Raw genomic sequence first — 12,026 nt, 5'->3', positions numbered from 1 at the left:
ATCTGTCTAGCCACCCCCCCCCGAAGTTCGTTGGTTGGTTCCGAGGTCAAGTCGATGTACGTGCTTAGCAGCTTGGTCAGTCAGGCTGGAAAACACTCGGTATATAGCTATTATGAGTTGGTATGAATATAGTATTTGTGCTTTACTATGATTTACAAACCAACATCTTTGTGTTCTGTTGCCTGTATTTATAAAGCAAAAAGTGTCCAGTGATTCCCCATGCAGGCCCAACGATGGCCCAACGATGAATAACTTTTAAAAAACTGGTAAAATCGTCAGAGTTACAGTAATTTTTTTCCATTCATATAAGCATAGACAATGTATCCAGTGCGTTGGAAAAGGTTGTTAGCCCATGTATACTGCATATTAACCCATTACAAGGTCGGTTGCGGTCGGTTGAGGCCGTTTGAGGGCGGTTGAGGTATTTAGGCATACCGAGGCACCATACAGGTTATATAGTGTGTCAGCCTTTCAGCTGTGGACCAGGCAAGGCACCGTGCAGGTAAAATCTGTGTGGCCCTTTCATCTGGTATCCAGATAAGGCTCTGTACAGGTAAATATCTGTGTCAGCCTTTTATCTAGGGACCTGACTTAACGAAATGCGACGATAAACCAAGGACCTGCGACAAAGACCAACGAGGACCTGCCAACCAGTAGACTTTACAATGAATGCGATACAGGACACGGCTAGCTATGAACGGTCAGAGAAACCTTTGACCCCCCGATAGGGGAAGTACACCGGAATCTTGATAAGGATTACTTGCTGACCGGAGTTTTCACCTTTCACCTTTTCACCCGATTGCCTATAGACCACACGCTGAGTATTCGAACCGAGATAGTGTTTGAATTTTGTACACTTTGTATATATTCATATTGTAATTCTACTATTGATTGTAACTGAACTGAAGAGTTTTCAAAGACCCCTGACCTACCTCCCCTTGACCTCTTGAAAAGCCTGCGGAAAAGGGCATTCCAGGATCTCGTGGAGGAACTAACATTATAATAACAAATATACAATCCATTTTTTCTGCAGTTTCCTTATGTATCAAAGTTCATAAAGACTGCTTTTCACTGTGGCTGCAGGCTCTTTCCTGACTGAGGGATTGGTCCACGGTGATTGGTCTATGTTTGTGCTTGTAGTTTTGTTGGACACGAGCCTTTGATCTCCCCCTTTTCTGTGCGACGTTCAGCCCTTCTGTTGCATGTTGATTTGGATGGTGTGTCTCCGGGTTGAGCAGTTTGTGGTTAAAGGGCAGACCACTGGCGAAAGGCAATGTGTCAGTCACTGTGGGACTTCTTCAGGTGGTCTATTGGAGATATCATACAAACAGTGCCATTGCTATGGCAACAATAAGTTGGAACTAAACCTTAATATCATGTAACGTTATCTGTAGGGCATGATTTTCTGCCCTCAAGACCTATTTTGTTTTATTAATGGCCCTTTTCCAAGGTTTTACGACCAGTGCAACTTTAATTAAGGTAGGATACATGTAAGAATTTCTCACCCCAAAACTAAATACCCCCCCACACACACACACACACACCGCACCCCAACCGCGCGAAGTTCACATACAGTCATACATACCCGTGCTCGGAAAATCTAACGTAATAGCACACAGAAAAGGAACAACATCGGTAGGATATGCCCAGGAGACGTACATGAAGAAGTATTTTAGCACACACGTACCTTGTTAGGCCTCCAAGCGACCATGAAGGCCGGAGGTAAAAGGTGATTTTTAGCCCCTTGGTGTGGGACGATACCCAAAACGTCGGCACGTCGATCGGGATACCGCGCAGGTTTTGTTGTGGTTGTTTTACCACGAACCACAGTGAGTCTGCTGAGGTTTGCCAAATCATCATTTTATAGTATCACTGGGACAGTATGAGCAGATTATGCTGCGTTTTGTAGTACTAAAACCGCAACGTTCCCCTGTCCCAAGCCTTCCTGGTCAGTCGCACAGGTCATGACACAGCCTGGTAACCCATGACCCCAAGGACAAGAAACCTGATTACCAACATATCACTAAGCCTTGTGCGCTATCTCTTCCAGCTCGTACTTACTACTAAATGCTGTCTCCTGAGAGAAAGAAGGCGTCCACCATCTCCGTAATTCGGCATAATGGTCATCCACCTTTTACAGTATGTACTGATAATGGAGGATGTATCGGGTGCACCATCAAAACATGTCAGCAATTTTGGAGAGAAAACATCAGGAAATTGTAAATTACGCAGGAAAGTCGGGTCAGTAATCAATTAGGCTGGAGGGCAAAAATTGACTTCATGAGTATGCAATTCTCTAGTAGTTTCTGAGTTAAAGTGGGCGCCCCCCGCTTCCCCCGTCCCGGCATGACCAAAGAAAGCCCGTCCTGAATAGGGTTATAATAAGACTGCTAGAACTGGGTGAAGAATATAAACAACTTATATAACTTATGCAAATGAGTTATTCTGTAAAATACGCAGTCACCCACAACGCGGCGAGACAGTTCCATAGTCTTTCTGATGAAGACAAATATAGATCGACTATGTAATGTTTTAAATCTATTTCGGAACTTACCCGCGCCATTTTTAACTTGATATTTGAAAACCATTATGCTGTTATGATATATTAGTTAAGCCACAATCTAGACAGTCCACGTACCTCAGCCGTGGCTGCCAAGTGGAATCTGTGTATTTGAAATTAATAAACCATCATTATTATGGCGTCTTAGAACTTAAATTCCGTAAAGAATCACATTCAATTTACGGCCAGGCCAAATATACATACTCATTTTGATCGTTCTCTTTTATTCCTATGAAAAGTAACACAAATATCTACTTTCCTTTGTATTTCAGTGCGCTTTGTTTACCTGCACCACGAAGCAATTTTCCCTATTAACATTCGTGTAAGGAGGTCACCAATACTCTATGACCCCAGACCAGGTATGGATTAATTGAGTATGAATCTATAATTACGTAAGGATTAAGGTATTTTAGAGTATATTTTGAAGACAATATATATATTACCGTAACGGGGTTTTATATCAACTATATTTTAGATATTAGGCAGGATGGCTTAGTACTGTGATCTAGCTTTGGCAAGAACAAAAACACACCCGTACTCGGTGTTACATTAAAAATTGTCTGATGTGGAACACGCATTTTAAAAAAGGAGGACCCTATAATCATAAAGGACAATGTTAGCAAAATCTCTTATCTCCCATACACCACAACTATATGCAGCTAATCTGGATAAAGATTTAGTTTCACTGCTTTGAACTCCTTCCTTTTTTCCTGGCACCAATTTTTTATGGCCAATACTTTTAAGACAAAGGTATTTTTTTCTAATATTAGTATGAGCAATAAGCTATAGTAGTTCTTTTCGCATTTTGACTAACGTAGACGGAAACCACCCGGACCTTTGGATTTGTGGGTTCTGTCTAATCTAAGGTGGCCGGAGAAGACTCAAATTTCAGTCTCGTAAACGGGCGTCGCCTTTCCGAACGGGCGTCGCCATTTCCGAGTGACCAAACTTCAGTTCCGAATATCCGAAGCATGTTCGTGACTTCCCGGGGTGCTTGGAATGTGGGATTGACACTTCCCGAATATAACATGGCGACCGTAGACGGGCCAGACCTGTGCTAGGAGGATTTAGGTTGTGGGTACTAGTATTATAAATTTGGTGGGAGTACCTAAGTTGAATTTTTTATGTTAGAACTAGGTTAGTGTTTTGGCAATTTTCGATTGGAACGGGAAGGGTTTGGGTAACTTTGGACTGAAACTGGTTTTCATAAATATTTGCTGAATTTGAAACTTGGGTGAGAAAACTCCTTTTGGAACAGCCCATTGTGATAGCATATGATTTATGAATGCTGTAGGAAGTTCTGACTTATTCGGAAACACATCACAAACCGTGAGGATTTACCCTGACTGACTGACTCATTACTCAAGACTGACTTTACTCATACTTATACTCATGACCAACAGCCGGGTTTTATGTTGTCGTCTCAGATAACACTGAGATGCTCGCACAGCATATCAGACTGTATTTTAATCTTGTCACCAGCATGGCATTGATGTGCTACACAGTGAATGTGTCAAGTATTTACCTACAGTAAAGGTGTCAAATATTCACTTACAAAGTATGTGTCAAGTATTAACATACACGTTAGCAACAAGCTAGGTAACAAAAGACAGACACAAAATAATTAACAAAAAAAGTTTGTCAAAACTCCCGTCAAACTAAGAGACATAAAATGGACATTACCCCCCCCCCTCCTTCTGACATACTTTCATTCAACCTACATAAATTTTACATAGAAGAAAGAAATACAGGGATTGAGAAATAGCACAAGGAATCTATGTTTGCCTTTTGGTTGAAGTATGGAGTTCTAACTCCTTGATTGAATCATTGGCCATATGTGATTAACGGTATTATATGCACTCTTCTTGAGTTGGTGGGCAAAGGGAAACAAGAAAAGGTTGGGAAAGAACTAGGCCTACAATCAATAGATAAAGTTGTTAAGTCTTTTTCAACTGGATAATTAAAAGTTTAATGTGCAAACGTTTCGAGTATATAGGTGCTCCGGTACTCTTCATCAGTACGATGTGAGGAGATTTTCGGTACAAGAATAAAGTTCTAAATAAACAAAAACAATCCATGTTGTAAAGTAGGTTCTAAATAAACAAAAGGTAACTGACAAGTTCTAAAAAAACAATCTAAAGGTAATCTAAAAAAAACAAGAGATAATTACCAATTATATACAAAAAAGGAAAGAAAATAACTAATAAAAACCTAAGGTACGGACAAAATACGATCAAAAATATCTAAATAAGATTATTGCGTTACAGAGCGACGTCCCAAGAGCTTGATAGATCTACAAGGCCTACAATCGTACTAGGCCTACAATCGTACGCTGATCTAAGAAAAATCAGCAATAGTGAGGAGATAAACTACTTTTCTGGTCCGTGTTCAGTCGCCATGTTATCTTCGGGAAGTGTCAATCCCACATTCCAAGAACTCCGGGAAGTCACGAACATGCCGAGGATATTTGGAACTAAGGTTCAGTCGCTCGGGAATGGAGACGATTGTTCTGAGAAAAGGCGACGACAGTTCTGAGAAAAAGCGACGATCGTTCGGAAAGGCGACGACCGTTCGGAAAGGCGACGACCGTTCTGAGAAAAGGCGACGACCGTTCGGAAAGGCGACGACCGTTCTGAGAAAAGGCGACGATCTTTGCATATATACATGTATTGGTTAAACATAGTAAGAGGTATATTTTGGCAAGATTAAGTGTTTTAAAAAATTTCAGGTCATTATTATAATTTGTCCAAAAATGGGATGAGGCATGCAGGCATGAACATGGGGTTGACCTTTGACCTCATATTGTTGTCAAATTGTCAGACCCTAAAAACCCGATGAACTAATTCCTAAGGTTGAGCTACTTGGCAAACTGCATAATATCAAAGCAATTATGCTTCCTTCAAGACATATTGAGGACATCCGAACAATTTTGTGTGTTGGAAAGTGCAAATTCATGGCTTGGGTCCGTTTGGACCCCAGACGGTCTTACATATGACTTCCGTTGTTATTTTTACAAATTTGTGCCGATCTCCAAAAAAAATTAGGAGAACTTTTAGAAGAGATTTATCGACAAAGTCACGGGATAAATTTTTTCTCGGATGAAAAAAAAATTCAAATAGCGCTTAAAAATATACGCCTGGGGTCCAAATGGACCCCGTTCGGGTGTTTGAGGGTTAAGAGAAATTTGACTTGACCACAATATTTTGATAAAATGTCACATGAAGCGAGAAGATGACTCGGTATGCAAAGAAGAGTCTCTTTATAATAGCATCCCAACGAAAGAGCTACGATCTACAAAATCATGATTTGGTCCACAATGAAGTACCCACAACTGTGTGGATGTAAGCCGCCGTACACAGAAAGGGACAGGCTTATTCACCACAGATTGTCACGTGACGCTTCCCCGGCAACGAGCATTGTCCGCCATTTGGGGGTGCAGCATGGTACTCTATACAAACTCTTGGCGATAGTTGCGTATTTTGGGCCACAATATAATCTACGTTTTGAACACTCTTCTTGTTCGTAACATTGTCCTTGGGGTTGTTCTGACTCCATGTCCACGTCTCATGTTCTCAAGATCGGCTTTTATCTTTTTTTGCTGATTAGAAATCGGTGTGTTTTACCCTGGCGCGGCGTAGAGGGCTGTAGATGTCAACGTGGGTAGCCACGAACACGGTAAATCTGTCGGAGCTACCTGTCCCTTTACTCTGTGGTAAATGCCCATGTAGAACAGGGCGCTGGCAACGTGTAACACTCACCTTGTCCAGCCACAGTCGCGGCAGTGCGGACTTAGGATGGCGGCCGGCGTCGGATGGCCCCGCATTTGTTTGTTATTATCCAGACACAGTCCGGGGCCGTTCCAAAATAGCGACAGACCTTTTGCGTATCCCGACTACAACGTACTTGTCACCATGCAACTGCATGTCCCACAACACTCTCTACACATCCTGATACAACGCTTCCAGACTCGTAAAGGGTTTGAAACCGATCCTGTGTGTAAAAACCTCTGCCCCATGAGTGCCAAATACGAAGCTAAGTCGCGTCAATGGACTCCGCTGGCGCAACAAAAACGGGTCAATCCCAACAGATGGGTCCATCCCAACAGATTTCTTCCAGTAACAAGAGGTATAAGTATAAGTGGTGGTAAACTCTTCGTGTAATTGGACAAAGGACAGTTTACCTAACGTTTGTAGGCCATTTCAACGCTTGGAAACTCGCTGTAGAGATGCATCCCAAAATGGCGTCGCACGGGACATGAGGGGTGGTGACGTCATGATGACGTGTGGTGAATAAGCTCTTTTAAAGAACATCAACCTACCTCAAGATCCACTAGACAGTATCCAGACCCAACCTCTAGAACAATGAAAAAGCGTCGGGGACCTTTCACTTCCAAATGGGATATATCAAAAAGGAGCTTAACCCTATCTAGACCGGGCTTTTTTGAGCTTGGTTTTATTAATTGTGTACATACATCTTTAGTGCATAATTGATATGAAATATACACGTATACATAAAAAAGATGAAAAGATAATAGATCTAGATATAACTAGATCTTATGTGTTTTTTCTTCGTTATAACAGGTGACATAAATGACAAGGTTACAATCCTCACCAAGACCTTCCTGAGGTACCCATCAGTAAGATTCCTCATCCAAAGCATCCAGACATACTACCCCAAGATGCGGATAATTGTAGCGGATGACAATAGACCTTTCGAAGACTTACAGTCAGAACATGTAGATCATTATATCATGCCTCACAAATCGGTGAGTATTTAAAGATGATAACGCAACCTTGGATACCCTCAATTTTCTTAATGATTACTAATTAAAAATTGTAATATGTATTCATTTATTTATCAAGCTTTACCACGTACAATATGCACTCTGGATGGCATGACGAAACAGGTGTTTCTGACATGAAACACCTTTTCAAAGCCGCCATACCAATAAAATGACAAAACAATACAAAAGTAATCAAATCACACAATACAATTTGAGAAACAAATGAATAAACTTAGAACTACAAGGCAAGTCAACTTATTAACATTGTGAGGGTTATTGATTCGAGACAACAAATAACGACAGTTATATAGCCAGCAGTGATATCACAGCTGTTAGCGCGGTCTTGTGGCCAGACAAGTAGCGCAACCACAAGATAACTGCCACATACAGGGTTGCTCTAAACTGTAGGTTTGGCAAAATCTGTTGTACATAAATGAGGAGAGTTTCCTTTTGATATAATCAAATTATGAGTCTTCAAGTTACACCTACACAGTCATCAATGTAATTATTACGAAAATCTATTTCACTGCTTCTGATTTTGGACCGGAGTTAATTTCTGTATTGGTGGCAATGTGACACTCTCGATCCGGCGGGCTGTCATATATGTAATAAAGGCGGGTCAGAATCGTTTACTCTGCTGGTTAGAATAGGTGTCATGCCGCTTATCAATACATCTATAACTAAATAAATTCCAAAACACCGTTTAGCCCCCAAAACAAAGGAAGGAAAATATTTCCACACTGATCAGTTTCCAAAAGATCCAAATATATTCCTATACTCAGTCTGGTTTCCAATGTAACAATATCAGACCACATAGAATGACCCAAATACTTGTCACATAATCAAGGATATTGCTTTATGATGCAAAACGTCTATCTGTACTTGCAAGTTCTTTTTTTTTCACACATCTGAATTGGTTTTGGTAGTTTAGAGTCTAAAATATGGCTCAGGCGCTGTAAAACTGGGCATGTCATTACCAACCAATGTCTAAATCTACAAGTGATTTAAACATTAAAAAGCACCGCTGTGTTGTACTAACCGCGTGTGACAATTACCTGAAATTTCAGAAAAAAATCTTCAGAAACAAACAAAACAAGTGCTTCTGCAAAAGCTGACCATTTTCGCCGCTTACAGGCTTACAGTTTTTACGAACTGGTGGATGGTTGAGGAGTATATGGTGGTGGAACGTACCATAGTGCAATGCATTCTAGCATTTTCCCCATCCTAGCATTTCAATTTACCTAAGTTATATAAATGGTTCTAGTTCTCATCAACATTGTATATAATGAGAGAACATGCACTTCTATATTTCAACTCTTTAAGTTTAAAACATTACAAAAATCAAGTATATAACAGTTTATAACCTGTTTTCTCTCTTTTAAGAGTCTTTTTAACAGAATAAAAAAATGAGACACAAAAGTACATTTTAACTTAAATTATAAGTAACGTTAATATATATATATAATTTTATTCAAAATCTCTTCTATGGCTTTGTCCCCAACATCTAAGTTTACAAACCTCGTGACATTCAACCAGGGCTTTAGCCAGCGCCCGTTTTACCGTCAATTGACGGTATTTTTTCCCGTCGGACGGTAAAAATTTAAGTCCTTACCGTCAACATTGACGGTCAAAAATCGTGGATGAAGACATTAAACTTAGCAAAAAATGTAGCGAATTTGAATGAGCCACGGCGCGGGGTCTTTCCAAAGCGCGTCGCGCCTTTTCAAAACGCCGCGGGCCCACACATTTCGTATTTAAATACGGCGGGAAACCTGACTTCAAGGAACGTGCCGACGTCTGTTAACTCGGTTCTTTTCTTCAATGTTGCTGTCTGTTTAAACAACATGTGCTAACGGCCACATAAGAACAATGGCTCGACTCAGACTCACGCTGGTAACTGTACATGACAATAAGATAAATAAACAACATGTGACAACGAACAAAGAAATATCAAACGTTTTGAAAATATACTGTACTTGAATTTTCATACCATCGCAAGAAAACGGAGATCGATCTACGCAAAGTGGCTTTATCATTTATATAAACTTCGTTAAACCACCTTCGAAGACTTGAGCGGCAGCATAAAGATAAATTTTCTGGAGCCGATCGCTGAAGCAAGTTTTTGCCGGCGTACGTAACTCCCTCCGCGGCAAAATCCCATATGCCGTAGCGAAATCGCGTCTCAGCACTTCCCCAAATCAACTCCATGGCCACTAAAGTCTGCAAATGAGGTTAAACTTCCTCATTTCGGTTGAGAAGCGAAGCTACTAGTATAAAATCATGTGCATGGCGGCCATTTTGTTTGCTACCCGAAGTCTTCCGAATGATCTAAATAAGGAAATCGTCGGAAATCTGAGCCACATCCCTCGCTGTCGGCATGCGCTCGGGGCTGCCTCGGTGGAAATCGGAGGCTGTGACGTCAGGACTAGGTTTATTTGCATGGCTCGAGAAGCCGCCGCGGCTTGAATCGCAGCGGGATTTGGGCGCCGGGCGGGTCAAACAAAGGGAATATGAAGTTGTGAGGACCATAGTTTTTTTTTTTCATTCTTCAAATTGCAGATTGTGTAATTTTTATCCTGCAATCTTGAAAATCTATCTGCAAATTGCAGACTGAAGACGGGTATTTAGAACACTGAATACATGAAGTGTGCGGGGGGGCATGATGTCGATCACCGGATCATGATTTTTTTTTCGCGTTGACCCTGATTCAACCCTAAAATAATACTCGAACAGAACTTCAAAAGTCATCTTTTACTAATCATATATAATTGTTTACATTATATCATCTGATCAACCTGATCCATTAAAAATTGTCAATGGAAAATACCTTGCCAAACAATGCAATACCTATTTAAGTTAATGAAACACTCACTCATTAATTAATTAATTTCCTAAAATACAAAAGACATGTTGGTGAAAGTTAGGCACCCCAGGTAATATCAATAGTTCCACGGACAGCTATGTAGGCCGGAGCTTCTATTGCGTGCGATCTACGTTTGGTCAGAAAATACCCCCCCCCCCCAACACACACACACACAAACACCGATCCGGGAACGCCTGAAAAGGAGGCTTTTAATAAGCTTTGCCTGCAGCGCCTTGATTGGTCGGGCGTGTGACCCTCTGGACTGCCGGCTAATGGAAATCTGAACATCTAGACTAATCCACACTGCTAATGCTCATTGACATAATTTATGCAGTTTATTAAAATCCTTGATTACTGTGATTATAGACATGTCTTTATCAACATTTTTGGCAAATAATAAAATCAAGTTATTGTTCAAGACAAATTAAGTTTGTTTTGTCAGCAGCTTTGTTATGCAACATTAATAGAACTATGATTTTGAAATTAGCAACCATAATTTCAACCAATTAACAACCAATGAAATTAGCAATCATAATTTTTGCGCATGCGAAAATGGTAAAAAATATATTACAGCATATACAGTGCTGGGGTCCGCGCGGACCCCAGGTGTACTGTTTAGGGTTAAAAAGGGATTTTCAAGATATCATGATTTGTAACTAACCATTTGTTGGGGTAACTCAAGCGCTAATCCCATTGATGGTTAAGCTGTTGATCGATCCTCAGTAACCCGCCATGTCTGGATTACAGCAAACTTCTTCCCTAGACGTCTACACTGATATGATATATCCTTTAAACTTTCAGAAATGTTTCAAAAGTAGGCCAAGATTCCTCAAAATAGTTTGTAAAAAAGATCAACACTGTGCCTTTGCCCAGGAAGCAGACAGACTGACCGAGTGACCCTGTCTGGACAAAAAAAAATTAATTAACCCTGTCTGGATACAAAGAGATAAGGAGTTCTCCAGTTTCTTATCCACCTACCCACGCATGAGGGGAGATCCACTAATCTCTGAGGGCTGGGGATAATGCCTGTGGTCAACACAAGGAGCCAGCAACATATATATTCTTTCTGCACTCACTTTGAGCTTTGGTATAGTTGATAAAAAAATCCTGTCACCAACATTATACATTACTTCATGAGACACAAAGAAATCATCTTAACCCTTTTGGCCTGACTTACAAAGAAAACTTTCTCTAGTTTATACTCACTCACCGAAGTAAAAAAAAAAATAAGGGAGATATCCATATGCTGTAGAGTATATAAATTTGGTCTACTTCTACTTCTAGGGAAAAGTAAAGCGAAACAGGACCCTAACCTAATGATAGACATGTGTGATGGAAAAAAATTAATGAATTAAATTGACAGTACAACCTTGTAGAGCTTCAAATGTTTTACGTACACAAGAGAAACATTAGCCATTAATATCAGGGACACCAATAACAACTTGAAATGACACAAGACCCCAACCTTCTCAATCCTTCATTTGATACACAATACATATATGTACTTCCTGAAAAAGATTGAATTCTAAAAACATCATACTTTGTCATTTCTAGAACGTCAAATATGCCTAATTCTGTAAATGTTTGAAATATGGCCTTCTTTTAGGGACAATTACACAACAACGACACAAGACCCCAACCTCCACAAGCCCTTATTTGATACACAATACATATATGTATTCCTTTTAAAAGATTGAATTCAAATGACATCCTACTTCGTTTTTTCTAGAGCTTCAAACATAGCCGTATATGTCCAAGATATGGCCTACTTTTAGGGACAAGTACACGCCAACGACACAAGACCCCAACCTCCACAAGTA

General features: G+C 40.4%; 1 protein-coding gene across 2 annotated transcripts in view; it reads left to right on the top strand.

The window, feature by feature from the left end:
* LOC109464215 (beta-1,4 N-acetylgalactosaminyltransferase 1-like) overlaps positions 1–12,026 on the top strand; it is a 29,347-nt gene that overhangs the window by 10,536 nt on the left and 6,785 nt on the right. For both annotated transcript variants that reach the window (XM_019761149.1, XM_019761148.1), the window contains exons 6-7: positions 2,833–2,919; positions 7,141–7,325. In XM_019761149.1, the coding sequence (XP_019616708.1) occupies positions 2,833–2,919; positions 7,141–7,325 (272 nt within the window). The remainder of the gene's footprint in view (positions 1–2,832; positions 2,920–7,140; positions 7,326–12,026) is intronic.

The sequence above is a fragment of the Branchiostoma belcheri genome, unplaced genomic scaffold, assembly GCF_001625305.1.
Source record: "Branchiostoma belcheri isolate BF01 breed outbred unplaced genomic scaffold, Haploidv18h27 scaffold134, whole genome shotgun sequence".
In the NCBI taxonomy this organism is placed as follows: Eukaryota; Metazoa; Chordata; class Leptocardii; order Amphioxiformes; family Branchiostomatidae; genus Branchiostoma; species Branchiostoma belcheri.
This window is presented reverse-complemented; position numbering and strand designations above follow the sequence as displayed.